The sequence below is a fragment of the Ursus americanus genome, chromosome 6, assembly GCF_024610735.1.
Source record: "Ursus americanus isolate L20-20 chromosome 6, mUrsAme1.1.p, whole genome shotgun sequence".
In the NCBI taxonomy this organism is placed as follows: Eukaryota; Metazoa; Chordata; class Mammalia; order Carnivora; family Ursidae; genus Ursus; species Ursus americanus.
This window is the reverse complement of record NC_142132.1, coordinates 50,512,190-50,531,427: the sequence shown is the minus strand read 5'-3', so window position 1 is coordinate 50,531,427 and position 19,238 is coordinate 50,512,190. Positions and strand designations below refer to the sequence as shown.

Below are 19,238 nucleotides of genomic sequence, written 5' to 3'. Positions count from 1 at the left end.
GTGTCAACTGAAAACTGCCTGTAGCATTCTCACTAGCTGGGACAGCAGATTTTTCACTGTAAAAGGGTCTGGCAGTAGATTGCAGTAGACCATGGTGACCGGTGGAAGATGTAACAGAAACTGCGTAAAAGAAGATGTATGAATGGCCATTAAGCACATGAAAACCTATCTAACGTCATTAGCTGTCAAGGATATGCAAAGTTGAAGCTCTACAGGACATGCCTACGCACTGCCTGGAATGGTTAAATTAAAAAGACTGGCAGTACCAAGTGCAAGTCCTGGGAGTCACTGTGGAAGAACTGACACTATAAAAGTTAAACATGCACTTACCATTATGACCCAGCAATTCCACTCCTGAGTATTTACCAAAGAGAAATGAAAACATAGATACAGAAAGACTTTTACACGAATGTTCATAGTGGCTTTATTCATACAGCTCAAAACTGTAGAGTGCAAATGTCGTGAATGGATAAACTAATTTAGATATATTGATACAATGTGATACTGTGTAGCATTAAAAGGAATAAACTGTTCACCAGCAACAACATGGATGAATATCAAAAACATGCTGAGTATAAGGAAGTCACAGAAGAGTGCACACTGTATGACGTCATATATGAAATTCTGGAACAGCCAAAATAATGTGTGGTGTTAGCAGATCAGTGGTTGCCTGCGTCTGTAGAGGGAACAGAAGTGCTTGAGGGAACTTGTTTTTTGTTTTGTCTTGTTTTAACTCTGGTATAGTTAACATACAGCGTTCTCTTAGTTTCGGGTGTATAATATAGTGATTCAACAATTCTATACGTTGCTCAGTGCTCATTACAGTGTACTCTTAATCCCCTTCACCTGTTTCACCCTTAAGGGAACTTTCTGAAGTGACAAAAGGATTCTGATTCTCTGTTGTTGCGAAAATTACATAAATATATGTATTTGTACAAACTTTAAAAGGGTGCATTTTATTATATATAAATTATACCTTAGTAAAGTTGTTTTTTTTAAGTAAAATTTAAGAAGAAAACAAATGGGGGTTTATGTTAATGAGGGATACTGGTGGTTCTTTTAATTTTCTTTTATGGTAATGTTTTCATCTGATTTTGGTATCAGAATTATGCTGGCCTAGTAAAATTAGTTAAGAAATAGTTCATTTCTCTCTCTTGCTTGCTCGCTCTCTCTCTTTTTTTTTTTTTTTGAAATAGATTGTATAAGATTGGTATTGTATTTTTAAATCTTTGAAAGATTTCACCAGCAAAGGTGTCTGGGCCTGGAGTTCTTCGTAGGGGTTTTTAAAGTAATGAATCATTTTCTTTAATGGATTTACAGTTATTCAGATGTTCTGTTTCCTCTTGTGTTGTTTGATTAATTCGGTCTGTCAGTGACGTTGCCTGTTTATCTGAGTTGTCTGATTTATTGGCATGAAGCTGTCCTGGTATTGCCCATCATTTTGATGTCTTAACAATTTGTAGTGATATCCCCTTCTTACTTCTTATTTTGGTAATTAACTATTTTTCCTTTTCTTGATTAGCTGTTAAACATGCACTTACCATTATGACCCAGCAATTCCACTCCTGAGTATTTACCAAAGAGAAATGAAAACATAGATACAGAAAGACTTTTACACGAATGTTCATAGTGGCTTTATTCATACAGCTCAAAACTGTAGAGTGCCTGTAGTTACAGGTTTTTAATAATGTTAAGCATCTTCCTACCTTATGACTTAGCAGTTCCAGTCCTAGGTATTTACCCGAGAGATGAAAGCACATGCCTGCAAAAGTACTTATGTAAGAATGTTTATAACAATTTTTTATTCATTTTAGCCCTAAGCTGAAAACAGCTTAAATGCTGATCACCTATAGAGAGAGTAAACAAGTTTTTGTGGATTTTACAATAAAATATTATTCAGTAGTAAAAAGAAATGAATTATTGATATATGCAGCAATATGAATGATTATGACAATATAGTGAGTTGAAAGAAGCCCCACAAAAAGAATTCAGTGTTTGGTTCCATTTACATGAAGTTCTAGAGCAGACCAAATCAAAATGTGGTGGTAGAAATCGGAGTAGTGGGTGCTTGAGAAGGAGACAGGAAAGGACTTGATTGGGAGGGGGCAGGAGAGAACTTCTGGGGTTATGGAGTGTTCCATATGTTGATAGAGATGTGATGAGTTTACATGAGTTATATGCATTTATTCAAAACTTTGAACTGTCAATTTCATTATATGTGAAAATACACGTTAACTTAGTTGTACACCAGTGTGAATGTATTTAGTGCCACTGAACTTTGGAGTTAAAAATGCTTGAAGTGGTACGTATTGTGTTATATATATTTTACAGTTAAAAAAATGTAGGAGGGTGGATGTGAAGGTTCTAAGTGGGCAGGCATTTAAAAAGTATTTACTGTCCCCCATAACCACATGCTGTTCTATTATTGTTTACTTACCATTTATATACTAAAGTAGAAATGTAATTTAGAAAATGATGAGAAAGTACCAGGTATGAGAAACAATGTTAAAGTTATATATTCAGCAAATATTTATCAAACATCTACAGTGTAGAGTTCTTCATTATGTGCACTAATTTAGGTAAACAAACATGGATCTTCTTCAAAGAACTCACAGTGTACTAAGCTTTGACTTAAAATAAAAAAAAAAAAAGATTTCACGTAAATAAGAGCTTTTCCTGTACCTATTGAATACCCTTTAGTAGGCTTCTGTAAGACTTAAAGTTCTAGGAAATTGAGCTTAAAAACCTTTGCCCTTGGGGGGAAAACCTGTGACATCTGGTGTTTCTCTTCCTGGCCTTGCTGTAGCTTGCACTTGTAGTGGGGAGGCTGTTTTGTGCAGTTCCCGCACAGCCTGCCATGCTGCTGGAGCACCAAAGAGCAGAGTGTCCGTAATGCTCAGTTGGTGCCTGACCTAAAGCATTAGTAGATTTAGAGCCTCCACCACAACAAAGTTGGGGAAGAGTCCAAAAAAACAAGGTCAAGTCAGTAATTACCCAAGCAGTTCTCTTTTCCTACTGCTTGTGACTACTGTAATTGAAAGGGTCAAAGGTCATCTGAAAGTGAGGAAAACAAAAGCAGAAAAGTCAAGGGCATGGAAATTCTGTAGACCAGATGGTTTATGTACCCACGGCAATTGAGAATTAAGTGTGTTAATGGAATTACGCTACTTCTATTGGTTCTGTGACGACAAGCACTTGGAGTACCAATTATATTCTCCTTGGCATAGTTGGGTGCTGAGTAAACATTAGTAACTTCTTGAATAGTACATAGCATCTTAACTGACATAAATCTCTGAATGCAGAACATTGTCAGCGGTGCTGGCGATGGTGATATTGAGAAACTAACATGTGACTTTTCTAGTTTGTTAATACCTACTTACCTATATCTCCTCGTTCTACTTCCCTTTTTGCATCTAATTACAATAGATTCAGTAGCCTGTGTCTCTTAGCAGTTAGTGCAGGTTTCTCTTGGTAGAATTGGCAATGTGAATGGCTGCGATTCACATTGTGCCTACGTGGGGTATTTGGCACCACATCTAGATCAAAACGGATGCCTTCAGGTGACCAAGAAAGCCAGTTTTATTATTCCAACTATATGACATTCTGGAAAAGGTAAAACTGTGGATACAGTAAATAAGGTCAGTGCTTGCCAGGAGTTAGAGGGGAGGGAGAAATGAGTAGGCAGATTTTTTAGGGCAGTGAAAATACTCTGTATGATAATATGATGGTAGATACAGGGCATCATAAATTTTTCCAAACCCGTAGAACATGGAATGGTGAGAAAGAACCCTGATGTAATCTGTGGCCTTGGATGATTTGATGTGTCATTGTAGGTTCTTAACTTATAACAAAGGTACCACTCTGGTGGGGAGATGTTGATAATGGAGGAGGCTATGCATGTGTGGAGCAGGGGGATATGGGAAATTTCTGTTCCTTCCTCTCAGTTTTCCTGTGAACCAGAACTGCTCTTAAAAAAAATAAAAGTTTGAAAAAAAAAATTAAAGATTTGTGACACTTGAATATGAATTGATTTTTAAATTCCATTTTTCAAAACCTAGAGTAGAGTTTATATTCTCTTGCTAATATTGTGACATGCTTGCCAAAGAGAATAGTTTGTAAATCCTAAGCAGACTTCCTGTAACCATGTGTTGAATTTCCAGCTGTGTTGAATCAGACTTTGATCCCTCTTAAGAAGATAAATGCAGTATCTGCAGTTTCTAATGGTAGGGGTGGAGGAGAGACGTTCAGATGAAATCTTAAAAGCTAAGTCCCTGTCCAGATAAGAAATTAAAGATGCTGGTGAAAGCAATTGTTTCATGGGTTTCCCCACCCTCCACAAATTTGTAGGCTTTATCTCCAAAAACAAAAACAAATAAATAACAACAACAAAAAAAATGAGATGCTATTGTTAAATGCAGTATGCCGGATTAATTTGTTTCCTTCCAATAGAATCCCTTTCCTTAATCAGCACTCTTATAAATGGCACACCTGCCTAATTAGAACAAGTTCTAGAGTACAGATACAGTGTGAGCATTTCAATTAGCTCTACACAATTGATAACTGTTGGGGCTGATGTTCTTAGAAAGTCTTTCCTTATGTCCTTTTCTTATTTCTTTGATGTCAGGCTTTTGCTGTTTTTTGCTTCTGAATCAGCCTCTGACTGTGGGTATTTCCTAGTATTGGTCATTGATACTGTTTTTGTTTCTAAGGGATTCTTTAAATGAAAAAAGAAGTGACATATTTATGAATATGTATGGGGATGTTTTTAAATATTTTTATTTTTTTAGATTTAATTTATTTGTCACTCTTAATACAGAGAACCCTCTTCACTGTAGCAAGGAGGTGAAATACAAAGCAGTCACATTTAAGATCTCCATACATTAGCAATAATAAATCCTTTTGCCCAGAGTAATGCGGAAACTCAGTCCAGAGCCAGTGGGGATAATGTAGTGCTCCCTCATAGAACCAATTACCCACAGAGAAGTATAATGAGCAGGGGAGGTGATAAAACAAAAATCTATACAGCGAGTATAAAATTAGGGTAAAATTGTTGCCTGTGGAAAGTCTTACAGTAAGTGTATCTCCAATTATCTTCTGGAAGAAATTATTTAGGCATCTATTCAATTCAAAATTCGTAATAGAATTGTAAGAATAGCGTTGGAATAAAACAAAAGGGTTCGTGAGTGTAGAGAAAACGGCAACAGACATGTCACAAACAAGGTTCTTTTGTGCCCCTGAAGGACCTGAAGTGGCCGTAGTACGGCCATGAGCGTGAGCCAGTCACCAAACCTTCCTGCAGAGGCAGGGCTGTACTGACCACAGTTACAGCACATGCCGATGGGAACAAGATAGTGCTCTCAAGATCCGAGACAATTTAGATCATCATGGGAAGTCTCTGCTTTCAGAGTTAACTGTATTTTCAGAGACTACGTCTTACAGCAGATTGCCGCACAGGGAAATGCTGAGTGTGTGTGATCTGTATCCTAATAGGAGCCGGCTTGATCAGTTGAATGAGTGGGTTAAGTGGCAAGAAATGAAACCTAATTCTTTATTAGATAAGCGTCAAAAAAAAAAAAAAAAGTTACCCTAAAAACAAATATTTTTCAACCTCTGTGGTACCCGTGCTATCAGTTGTGAAGTCTGTGGGATTTTAAATGATTCACTAGCAATAACAGAGCACCAACATTTGTAAAATATTTTTTAATAGCTTGAACAGATTCATGCTGTTGTTATACTTTTGTTATTCTCACTTCAGGGTATTCATTTTCTTGCTCCTACTCCTACTCCTACTTTTTTTTTTTTTTTAAACTTGTATTCTCTCTTGAGAGGGAAACAAGGTAAGGAGGCTCCCAGTTAGGTACTAGCAACTGGGCACGGCCCCAGATGTATTTTACATACAACCTATAGTGACTATCACTGAGGGAGCCCCAGTAGCGGTGGAGAGAATTTCCTCCCACCTGCTATTTAAGTTGTGGTTCTGTCTTGTCAGGTTATACCCAGAAAAGTACAGTTATGCCCAAATGGTCATTCATTATAAATGGTCAAAGTTGAAAAAAAGCCTTCAGGTTAGACCGTGATGGAAGCCGCCTTGCCATTGATAGTTGCTTACCCCACGTCACATTGTAGTTATTAAGGATGCATGTTACAAAACAATAGTCCTTGGGACCTTGTCGAACCAGAGGAACCACTTCCTAACCTAAAAGCAGTTTGTTCATTTGTTCATTTATTCAAAAAATGCACTTTGAAGCTGGAGCCACAGCAGTGAACAAAGTCTCTGCCCTCAGAATGGAGCTTTGATAGTTCAGTAAGTGAAACAAAATAGACAAATGATACAGAATATGCCAGGCAGTGATGAATGCTTTGCAGAGAAATACAGCAAGGCCTGGGGAATCGGGAGTGGTGCTGGTGGAATGCAATTTCAGAGAGAATGGTCAGGGATAAGCCTCTCTGATAAGGTGATATCTGAATGTGAGCTCCAATGGAAACGAAGGGGCCAGCTGTAGAAAAGTGGAAGAGCAAAGGGCTTGCCGTCAGCAGCCTGGGACCTTCTGTCTTGACAGCTGTGTGACCTTAGGGAGGCATTTAACTTACCTGTAAAACGGAGCCAGAAAAAGCTGCAGTCCTGTCTCATAGGGTTTGTGTTTGTCACTTGTGAGCACTTGAAGAAAGCATTTTGGTAAACAGCGAAGCATTACCTAAACTTGAGATTGCAGTACAAGATGGTAAAAGGGTACAATGTGAAGAGATGCATATGGACGAGCCTTAGAACCCTTCTATACAACACGCTTTGGAGTTAGCGAATTAAGTTGTCTGAGCTGAAGTGTAGAGAACACTCTCCAAAGATGAACTGCTTGATACTTGGGTAAAAAGGATTTATATTCATCTTCGTTTACTTTTGTGGTATTTACAATTTTATATTTGTTTGTGCTTTTCTTCCTTTGGCATCTTTTTCTTTGACCTTTCCTTTTATTAAATCAGGCCTCTTGGCTCTCAGTCGAGACATTTTCTATCCTGTTCTTTGACTCCCTGATGAATTCATTTAAAAAAACCATAACAACCCTCTGAGATTAATATTTATCATGGGGACTCACAGAGTCAAAGTCTTTTATAGAATAATTCTAAGCTCCACAACAATTCATTTGTGCCGATGTTTGTTAAGGACTTGAAGTTGTTTGTTTGTTCTTTTTATTTTTATGGCCAAAGTGAATTTTGCAATAATCAGAATATTTGTATAGAGCTTTACAGTGTACAAAGTACTTTCACACACTCACATTTTGGGCTTTAGCAACCCCAGAGCTAGACAACGTGGACACTACTGTGCCCTTTTACAAATGAGAACTGTGGCTGAGATCAGTATTTAAATCCAGATCTTACAATGGTACAGGTATGAATATATGAATGAAAAATGGTGAGCTGCTTTTAACACTAGAAACTACTAAAATGGTATGTTTTTTAAGTAGATTCGAGAAAGTTCTAGATGACTCGAGGCGTGAATGCATATGGATAATGGAAAAGAGAGGGCTGTGTCCCTGATCATTGTGAGTGGAGATCATGGAGACAAAACCTCTTTTTGTGTCATTGTCAAAGAGGATGTGCACCTGGCTCCAAACTAGCATGAACTTTCATTTATTTTTCTCCACTTACTTAGACCGACAGGATTAATCAACATGTTTCCTTCAGGGCAGAAACAAAAGTAACCATAAGCAAATACAAAACTTCTCAAAATGAATGGTCTTGGAATTAAAGAATGTTTTCTCAGAAAAGATTATTTAATTTTGAGGCTGAGGGTCCTGAAGACTTATTTTTAAATGTCTTTTAAGTATAATAGAATCAATAAAAAAATTAAAGCAGACTTGGGAAGGCGCTCAGAGGTTATCCAGCTATGGAACCATTAGAATATGTGATCTGGAAAGGACCGTGGAAGGGTCCCGTGTCCCCAGCTTGTATGAGATTGCTTTGTCTTCTGTGACGTCCTCACCATCCTGGTCCAGCCTCTCCCGTGGTGGTTTCTGATTATAGGGGGCCTTCCAAAAATAATCCATTCTGTGAAGACTATATGATTCCACTTACATGAGGTACCTAGAATAATCAAATTCATGGAGACAGAAAGTAGAAGGGGGAAATAGGAAGTTAATGTTTAATGGGGACAGAGTTTTAGTTTGGGAAGATGAAAAAGTTCTGGAGATGAATAATGGTATTGGTTGTACAACAGTGTAAATATACTTAATGCCACTGAACTGTATACTTAAAAATGGTTAAGATGGTAGATTTTGTGTTATGTATATTTTGCCACAATTAGAAAAATAAAGGAAGCAGGAAAAAACAATCCATTCAGTTTCTGGACATTTCTGTTGGAAAGTTTTAACTCCCTTTAGGATAAGCCCTACTCAAGTTTGGCACTCTGAAGCCATGAAGAACAAATCTAGCCCTTCCCGGGGATGAAGACATCCAGCCTGTTCCTTCCCAACAGTCTGTTCAAGGCTGACTAGCCCCAGTTCCTTCAGTGGGTCATCCTGTTGTGTTTTATTTTATACTTTATTTGAATCATTATGAGGGGGCGCCTGGGTGGCTCTGTTAAGCGTCTGCCTTTGGCTCTGGTCATGATCCCAGGAATCGAGCCCTGCATCCGACTCCCTGCTCCACCGGGAGCCTGCTTCTCCCTCTTCCTCTGCCTGCCGCTCCCTCTGCTTGTGCTCTCTCTGCCAAATAAATAAATAAAATCTTAAAAAAAAAAAAAAATTATCAGGATAAGGACCATACATTGTGATAGGCAGATTAGCCTTTTAAGTCTCTCTTAATCTGTTGGTTCTTACTCTGAATCTATTGCTCTCTCTCCTTGCTTGCTCACTCTGTCTCCCTTTTAATTTATTTGTTGAAGAAAACTGGGTCATTTGTCCTCAAGAGTGTTGGTAACTTGCATCCCCTTGCTGTACGGATTGACAAGTCCTCTGTCCTCTCTATTGCCTACTAATCATTAATTGGATTGAGATACTTTATTTTATAAACGCTTGTAATCCAGTTATATAATAATCCAATCCATTATAGATCTTTTTCTAACAGTGGAGGGGGTACTATTTTACACCCACCCCCACTGTTTTGTTTAGAAAACTGCACACATGAAGAAAAATTGAAAAATAAAATGAACACCCATGTAACCTTTACATAGATTGACCAACCCTTAACACTGTTAATACATGTACAAATACACAGTTTCCCCCCCCCAGCATCTTTTGAGCTTAAGTTACAGACATCATGACACTTTACTCCAAAATATTTCAGCACATAATTGCCAATAACGAGGACATTCTCTCATATAAACCCAGTTGTGTTGACTGAAGAAGTTTATGTTCTACCCTGTTTGTATATTGTCTACTATCTAGTGTGTATTTCCCTAATTATCGAAATAATGTCCTTATTAGCTGTGAGTAAAGTTTTTTTAAAGATTTATTTATTTTAGAGAGAGAGTGTGCACACAAGGGTGGTGGGGCAGAGTCTTAAGCCTACTCCATACTGGGCGCTGAGCCTGAGATCAGGACCTGAGCTGAAACCCAGAGTTGGACCCTTAACTGACTGCACCACCCAGGCGTCCCAGGGTCAATTTTTTAAAAATCCAGAATCCATATACGAATCACAAATTGTATTTAGTTTTCAGGCCACTCCACTTTAGTTGCCTAAATCGGTTCAGCCCTGTAATTGGGTCTTATGTGACATTGACATTTTTCGAAGAGTCCAGGCCAGTTGTTTTCAGAATGTCCCTCCATTTGGATTTGCCCGATTGGTTCCTTATGGTTAGATTCAGGGTGAATAATTCCCGCAAGAATCCTGCATAGGCTGTGCTGAGTCCTTTAATGCCACACTTGGGAGACACATAATGTCAGTTTATCACATGCTGGTGATAGGTCTGATCACTTGGGTGAGGAGGTGTCTCCATTGTAAAGGTACCTTTTCACCATTGTAATTAATACATAATCTATAGGATAGTAGTGGTTGCTTTTAAAATCGTTTTTAAAATATGCCATTGGTCATGGCAGAAATTGGGTGGAAAAGATTATGAGCACATTAGTAAAGAGTTATTCCCACAGATGGAAAGATAATTTTAAATGTTTGTTTTTCTGAGAGGAGAGAAGTGGGGGGTGGGGGAATTAAGTTCTGAAGGTGAGAAATGGGCTTTAGTGAAGACAGACCTGTGTTTGAATCCCAGTTCCACAGTTGAACTTGGGGCAGCTTTAGAAAAGTTACCTCACTTCTCAGATCCTCTGTTTCCTCCCTAAAATGGGTATAATAATAAACATTCCTGGCAGGATTGTTGAGATGATTAAATGAGATAGTGTAACCTGGCAGCTACATGAGGACCACGGATTGCACGGGAGATGAGGAGAAGTTGCTTCCTGATCCGAGCTTGCAGAGTTTAAACCTATCCATCATGGGTGTTAATGCTTGAGATTAGTTTGAAATACTCAGTCACGTTGATAAAAAAAAAAATGTGATCAACAGGTTAGGTGCCTTTATGAAATTTCAAAGAAAGTGGTTAAGAATTAGGAGATGTTTGGTTTCATTTTCAGACATCTTAAATATGATTTGTCTGTGGTGGACTTGTGTAGAATTGAATTGCCATTTATTTGGACCTCTTTCTGACTGCAGTCCATTTTAATCTATTACCAGGGATTATTTTTTGAAACAGTTTATATGAAGTCTGATTGAGAACAGTGAATCATAATAATTTTGTGACCCATTTACATGCATTACTGTAAAAGTTTCATTTCTTACAAGTGACAATTTTTTAAAGTTAATTAGACTCGGCTATACTGAGGTTAGCAAAAAGTGCTTTGAATTATCAATAATTCAGCAGGGCAGACATTTCTGTATAATGCAGTGGTTTTATAGAGTATTGTGAGATAGTTACCCCTAAAATAAATGGTTGTGAGCATACATCAGCGTGGTGGGGTTCACTTGAATGTAGCGTGAAGTGATAGCATCTATGCTTTCTATTATTGGGCAAAGTGTGGGACATCAGTCTTTCTGGCCATGAACTACTAGCAACCTTTGTCCTTTGTGTTACCTTTAGTTAAAAACGAAAAATGAGCATGAGTGCTGGCTGATGGCCATGCCTTTCTTACAGCTAAAAATTCATCGGGGAAAGAAAAATGGGATTGCAGATTCAGATTTGTTTCATTGCATGAATGATATGTGACATTTTGTAAATTATTTATCACCGCAAGGATGGCAGCAATGGCTTGAGCATTGTTATATCAAATGAAAGCAGGAATCCCATTAGTACAAGGACTGGGTTTTAGCTAAAATCTATCAGGGGAATGTTGTCACTTTAAAACCAGATTGTTCTTTTAATTGCTATTTAAAGGAACAAAAGTGTTCCCAAGGTACTACAGTTGAGCAGTTGCAAGTAATAACTATGGATCCATAATTATGCAGTGCTGATTATCTGGCATTTAAAAAATTGTGGCTGGAGTCAGTGACCAATTTGTTGTAGCTTGTCTTTTTGGGTTTTTCTAGTACAAAGTGTTTCATATTCTGCTTTTTAACTGGGGCTACAAAAACACATTTGCATAGCTACTTCAGAAAGTAAAGGCTGTGCATATTAAAAGAACAAATTAAACTGAAAATAAGGGCAAGATAATGAACACTCACGTTGTAGGATGAAATTAACAATCATATTGAACATTTTACAAATCCTCAGTCATAAGCTGAATTCTGGTTTTTGATGACATGTTTTCACAGTGAACCAAGACATTTGTTGGAGCCTTATAACCATTTGAAATAGTATCTTAGAGATGAGAGTTTCTTCTCTTAACTAGCATATGTTTCTTCCATTTATTCAGTTAACATATATTTTGAGTGCCTACTGTGTATCAGGCAATGTATTAATTAGGCATTTGGGATAGAGTAGCTGAATAAATGAGGTTTATTCTCTGCTGATGTATATTTTAAAAGTTAGACCTTGCAAGATCTCATTTTTTAATTTACATTAAAAAAACATGTATGATTATGCTAACTTTTCTTGCCCTGAATTTTTGATTCATGAGATTCAAATATAAATACGTTATAGTTACATTCAGATGGCTAGAGACAACATGTGTGAAGGCTTGGAATATGCAATAAAATTTTAATTTTCATACAGTTTTGGCTGTTCAGAATAAATGTGACCAGATCTGTAGGCACAGTCAACTGTTCATATGAATGGGAATATTAGCATTGCTGGTAGCCATAAATAACATTGGAGACACTGAGATGTATGCAGCCTTAATACATTGTTAAAAGCAATTTCCTCAGTGAGAGCTAAAGAGTACTAGGGGCTTAGACAAATGTTTTGTTGTTTCTTTTATTAAAGTGGGAATGTCAGAGATTGAGAGTTTATCTCCTTTGTGTGGCATGGTGCAGTTTACTTTTGAAGACCTTGGTGCCAGAAAGTCCTTGTCCATGATCTTTTGAGCTTCCCAAGTGGTCCTGCAGAATTTGAAAGTTCTTGCTTAGTTCTCTGTTGTTGTGTCACCTAAAAGCTTACCAATATATTATAGGTCAAAAAATTTAATAGATGAGTAATAGTAACCTGCACTAAAGCTTTTGATAGTTGAAATAACAACTAGATGATACTCATAAATTATAATACTGAATGGATGAGTCAATTTATTATAGGCCTATAAATTATGGAAACAATTGAGATTTCAAATGAATCTTTTTTTTTTTTTTTTTTTTAAGTAATCTCTATACCCAAGGTGGGGGCTCGAACTCGTGGCCTGGAGATCAAGGGTTGCATGCTGTCTGGACTGAGCCGGCCAGGCGCCCCCAAAAGAATCTTTAATAATGTTCATTTTAGGAAGGTTATATAATCTGTAAATGTCTTAGATTTCATTGGTTTAGCAAAAAGTACTTCTGAATCTTAAATGCATTATTCAGGTAATACTTTAGCATCAAATAATTAAAGAGATTTTTTTAAATTAGAAAATGTTGATTGGAATACCTTATTCAGCAGGTTTTTGTTGTTAAAGAAATATATAAGAAGCTTTGACTCTAATGTTTTGTTGTTAATTTTGAAGTGGAAAACTGACAGTATTTTTTCATTTTTATCATAGCCACGTGCTGATCCCATTCCAATATGTAGCTTCTGTTTGGGGACTAAAGAATCAAATCGTGAAAAGAAACCAGAAGAACTCCTCTCTTGTGCAGATTGTGGCAGTAGTGGTAAGTTGGTATTGTTTTGTGTGTGTGTGTGTGTGTGTGTGTGTGTGTGTGTGTGTGTGTACAGTGTCTCCTCCAGAACTGTTATTTGTATCTCTATCAAAACTGCATTTATTTTTTAAAGCAATTACTTGGTTATAGCGTAGTATTCAAATTTAAAAAGTAAGTTCAGGTAGCGGGGGAAGAAGAGTGAGTGTATTAGCAGTAACAAAGATATTATTTATGTTTATGTAATACTATATATTAATATTTATAATTAAGCTTTGATTTCATACCAGCATTGGTAATTCAGTATGGAGTATTTTACATTGCAGGTAAATCCAGTATAGAGAATTCTAAGTCTTCAAGCTGAATACGACTAGAATCACTTGTTTTCTATAACCCTCGGCTTCAATTTAAGAGATTCTTGAGTTGGAATATATAGTGTTTAAGGTCATGACACCTACTGGTGAAATGTAATATTTACAACCTAGCTCTGTGTGACTCTAAATGAAAGGGACAATGTTCTGGAAACTGCAATGACAGAATTTAGAATTCATCATGAAAAAATTCCAGTTGCCTAGGATAAGAGAGGAAAAGAGTGGTCAAATAGAAGGTGATGTTGAAATCAAGGATTTGCTGGGTGGGGACACTGGATTGACCATTGGCAAATCGCAATATTTAAAATGCTGTCAAGATACTGGCACCTCTGCCTTTTTCTCAATCTAAGATTTTAAGACCATACCTTTAAAGTGGAAAAAAGTCAAATTGTGCTTACATTAAAAGAATTTGTCTTACCAAGCTGGTCTTCCTTCTTGCTAATCATGTGATAGTTGCCTAGGTTTTATATATGTAGGGTTTCTTTTTTTTTTTTTTTTTTAATATTTATTTATTTAAGTGAGAGAGAATGTGAGCAGGGGGAGGGGCAGAGGGAGCGGGAGGAGCGGACTTGCCCCTGAGCAGGGAGCCTGACTTGGGGCTTGATCCCAGGACCCTGGGATCATGACCTGAGCCAACACTGAGAGTCAGATGTTTAACCGTCTTGAGCCACCCAGGCGCCCCTATACATAGTCTTATATATAGCTATGTATATGTATACACACACACACACACACACAAAAGATTGAGTGGTAGTTAATTGGATTTTTAAAAAATAATCTCTTAGTGTTAATCTTTAAATTTTCTTCTCTCAGCCTACAGAAACTTCTTTCCTCCCGAAGTGTTATTTTAACATTCATAACCAAGTATTTCTCTAATTACAGTTAACTTTAAAAACAACAACAGTCTTGCAGAATACCATAGCATACCATCATTTAGGAAGTCAGTATAGTATAGTAGTTAAGGAAAATTCAAGAGCCAGCCATAGCCCAGTTCTTCTACTTTGAGTTAGTTACTTTACTATTTTGTGCCTTGATTTGCTCACTAGAAAAATAAGCTAATGGTAGCACCTACCTCTTGGATTTTGTGGGAGTTCAATGAGAGAACACAAGTAAATAGCCTAGCACAGGGTCTACAGCAACTATGGTAAGTGTGCTATAAATGTCAGCTATTGTCATTATTTGGCACGTTTGATACTGTTCTTGATTGCTGCAAATGATTTCAAATCTTATCATCATTTTTGACAGCTGCTTGACGGTTGGTTAGAGGAAATGTTCATTCACTGGGGAATGACAGTGTTGTGTAATGATTCTTCCTCCTCCTATAAAGGTTTAACTGGATAAGCTCTATGTGGTTCTGCAGCTCTCAGGACCTGACTAGGAGGGGAGCCTTGGAAATAAGACATTTCAAACTCTGCCTGAGAAATGCATTCTGACAGTCTTTTTGATGGGCTTTACAGAGTCATTAAAATTCTTTACCTGCCCATGGTATCATAGATAGTGACGAAAGGGCATGGAAACATTATCTGTATGTTCAGTTTAATAAATTTCAATCCTGCAGTCGCCCTGTTTTATCCTGGTGAGGTAGTCTCTCACTCATCAGGTCTGACTCTGGAGTTATCTTTTGGGTTTTCTTACGAGGCTCACTCTGAATGAATTATTCTTTTGTTTAACTGCCTGATCAGTTTAGTGGTGTGCACTTCTCTGGGGTTTACCCTTTGTGATTTTTAAGGTGGTACTTTAAAAACTACCTTCACTGTTTTACTTATTTATTTATTTTTTTGAGTATCTATTTGTCTGGGCTCCGAGACAGATTAAAAATGCACTTAAATGTGGGAAGAAAAGTTCCCTTCATATATTTCCTTACTTCTGAGACACTTACTTGAGTTGATAAGGAATTTGAGATCATTATCTACCAGATCATAACTTCAAGGCCTCCTTCACAAGGTATAAAGGTGTAATTCTAAACAAGTACATCTTAGATTTTCTGATGTAATCAATCTCCCTTCGTCTTTACCAGATTGAAAACCTGCCAGGGGAGAAGTTTGATCTCCTTTGTACTTTGAGGTCACCGAACTTTTTTTTTCCCCCTAAAGTTTCTTACTTTACCAGGGTATGTAGGTGTAATGTTATGTTTTCTCGTTTAACAAATGGAGAAGAATGGACTAAGGATACTGTCTTGGAAGGCTTATATAGCTTTGAGTCATTTTGTGAGCCAGTTCTCCTTTCCCACCTTCTTTCAGGTAGAAAAAGCCAGAGGCTTTGGAGTCAAGGTTTGGGTCATGGTGGAAATTCAAGCCCTGGGGGCATCATATCCCTTTGTTAAGGACAGTGGGTGGCTGAGAGAGCTTCTCTGCACTCCACCATGGGATCTGGCTCAATGTTGAGGTTCACTTAATGTTTCCTTGAATGTACTGTGCCAATCTGGATTTAGCTACTTTAGTCAAGAGAAAAAGCATTGTTCCTACCTTAGGGAGATGGACTGTAGACATTTAGTTTCTCTGGTAGATCAGATGAGTAGATTTATTACGTGCTACTCTTTAAATAAGACGAATCAAAATCAAATATAGTAGTTGTTTGGAGAGCTGGGGGGGGATTCTTACAGTTATAATGTTCTGTTGTGACACTTGATAATTAGAGGGGGAAGGTAATAAAATAGGCTGGCATGGCCCAACACTACCCTCTAATAATGGCAGAAGCCCCATGGTCATGGTCCAGTCCAGTTTCTCAAGTGGGAATTACAGAGTGGGTGGCACCCCTAGTTGGCCTTATGGAAATGGCCACTATCTCACACTCCAAAGAGTCCGTTTGTTCTAGGACTGAATTGAAACTGTTTGTAATGATCAAAGGACTCCCTAATGTAAAATGTTTATGTGAAAAAAATACCCATAGCAGTATAAAACCAGAAATAGGAAATATAGATGGCAGCCCATAAGGAAGATCATTCTTAAATGTGTTTCCCATATGTGCCTGTTGGTTTGTAGTCGCCTGTGTCTGAAGTACCATTTGTATGATGTCACATTTAAACTCTGCTTAGATTTCATAGATGGGAGTAATAAATGTTTCCTTCTCCTTACATCATAAAGTAAGCCAATTAGAAATGTCTCTATTTTTAATGTGGCTTAGTGCTGCAAATGGGCAGTATTTTCTTTAACTGTGTTTTTCCTGCTGCAAGTTCCTTTGAAAAAATAATTCAGGTTTGCAGGTAGTAAAAATATGAGGTGAGGTGCAGAGTGCACAGAGCCCCAAATACAGTTTTCCAGGTTCCTGCCTGCCGGCTGTGTAACTGCACCTTTCACGCATCTGTAAAATGTCCAGGGTGACGTCTGCAGCCCTGCTCCATAGAGCTGTTGTGAGCATCCAGCGAGACCACGATATGAAGATTATCAATAACTCTAAAACATCACACAGGTGGTGAAGGATTATTCATTCTAACCACTAATATGAATGTGGGAATCATCAGATAGTTATATGCAGGTCTTTGGAAATGTTGGGCCTAGGAAGTGATTTTACTTGACTTTCATGGATCAGCCTACTTTGAAATTAACACTGTTATATTCTCTTTGCCTCATTAAGACCAAATTATCTTTAATTAGCTTCACATAAGTATTAGATATTATACCAAATGAAATTTTGTGTCTGCTGCTCAGATTGCTGGGTGGTTAAATCTTACTTACAGATGAGTTGTATGCATGCGTGTTTTCAAATTAGCAAATCTACGATAAGTGTACAGTTCAAAATTACAGCATCATTCTAAGTGGAAGCTTGTTGAAATCGGCGGCAGAGAGGGGCTGCTGTGGTGCAGCTGGGAAGGTAAGGCAAACACCTTCATACAGCAAAGGGAACGGGAGCTGTGGCGCCAGACTCCAGTCTGCCCTCAGGACACCTGACGTCTCTGCGGGGTTTGTCTTTATACGTGTGTCAACCCTGAACAAAACTGGCCTGCTGTCTGCTCCCAGAGTCAGCTGGTAGGTGTGGTATGCAGATAAATAGGTATATTTACAAAATCACTAGTTTCTTAAGGTCACTGTGCGAAAATGCCTCGGGGGTTGGTTGTCTAGTTACCCAGCTTCACGCTGTGTAGACAAGGCTTGAATGAGCAGGTTGGGAGGGAGACCCTTGACTAGAGAGAAACTTAAAGATGGAATCCAAAGAGGAATACATAGGTCAAGGAAGGAAGGATTGGTGAGCCCCACCTTCCAATAGTCTGCACTGGACTGACCATCCAAGCGGAGAAACAGGAAGCAGAAACCTTGCGCCCGGTCTTTTATTTCACTGAAATTGTGCAGGTCGGAATTACCAGTGACGTGCATGTGGCAAAATTTAAAGGTCACTTTTCAGTCTGTATCAGACTCTAGCGTACATCTTTCAGTTCACACCAGATAGTCCCCAGCCCTATTTGGCCTGTGGAAAATCTCTTTCCTTAACCATTCTTTTCCTGTGGCTTCTGTGATCCCATATTCTCTGTGTGTTCTATCATCACTTCCTTTCACACATGTTTTGTTTGCTCCTTTGTCTCTCTCCATCCCCTAAATGTTTCTTCAGGCTTCTGTCCTTAGCCCTGTGTTTCTTACTCTGCCTCATAGCTTCCCCTGAGCTCCAGATCCTTAGATGTAAATGCCTTCAGAATTTCTCCACTTGGACGCCCCATAGGCTTCTCAGAGTTAAGTATCCCAAACAGCCTGTCAACCTTGCAGTACGTCTGCCGCCCCAAAACAGCGAACACTGCAGTAACAGTAGAAATCTCAGCAAACTAACCTCTTTCTTCTCCTTAGGGATTTCCAGTTTCAGCAAATGGCACCCCACTGGCCACTCATTTCCACAAGCCATCCTCTGTCCTGTCTCTCACACCAAGAAATCACCAAAAATATATTGATTGTATGTCCTAATCTATATCCCACATCCTCAATATATCCACACACTCCTACCAGAACCACTCAGATCTGCTGTTACAATAACCTAAATCTAATCTTGACCCTCTTTCCCCTCATCCATTTTCCATGCTGCAGGCTAAGTGAATTTTTTAAACTTCAAAATCTATTCGCAGATTTATTTTAGTGGCTACCAATTACCCTTAGGAAAAATTCAAATTCTTGAATCTAGCCCCCAAACCCTCTTCTGGCTGGGCTCCTGTTAACTCTATTCTGCATCACAAACCCCCCCCCCCAATATTGTGCACACTGGTAATACTGCACCTTTCCTCTGTGAATGCGCCATGTCCCCCTCTCCCTCAGCACATGCTAGCTTCTCCCACCTTTTCCCATCTAATGCCACTCATCCTATGGGTTTCTTCTTTAGGAAGCCCTTCCTCTGATCTCCTGCTAGATTCATCTATATCTCTGAACCAGCCTTGTCAGACATTGATTCTAATTCTTAATTTAATGTGTCTCTTTCCTGCTAGACTGTATGATCTGAAATGTTTGTCCTTTTCCTTATGGCATCTCAGATGGACAGATGATTGGTCAGATAGCCAGTCTGAGGCACCCAATGTCAGAGTGTTCATTAGTTTTCCATTTCTGCTATAGCCAATTACCACAGTTGTTGACGGAACTCACTTCCTTGTGTTTGTAGGACCAAGATCCCCATTTTCTTTCCTTCCTTCTTTCCTTTATTTTTTTAAACAAATGCTTGTATATATCATTTCAGAAAGTCATCTCCTTATAAAGATAGCAAAGTTATATTCCAAGA

At 38.2% G+C, this 19,238-nt stretch overlaps 1 protein-coding gene across 4 annotated transcripts in view; it reads left to right on the top strand.

The window, feature by feature from the left end:
• The window catches only part of KAT6B (lysine acetyltransferase 6B), a 177,697-nt gene that overhangs the window by 99,027 nt on the left and 59,432 nt on the right, over positions 1 to 19,238 (top strand). For all 4 annotated transcript variants that reach the window (XM_045783444.2, XM_045783443.2, XM_045783445.2 and 1 more), the window contains exon 4: positions 13,089 to 13,197. In XM_045783444.2, the coding sequence (XP_045639400.2) occupies positions 13,089 to 13,197 (109 nt within the window). The remainder of the gene's footprint in view (positions 1 to 13,088; positions 13,198 to 19,238) is intronic.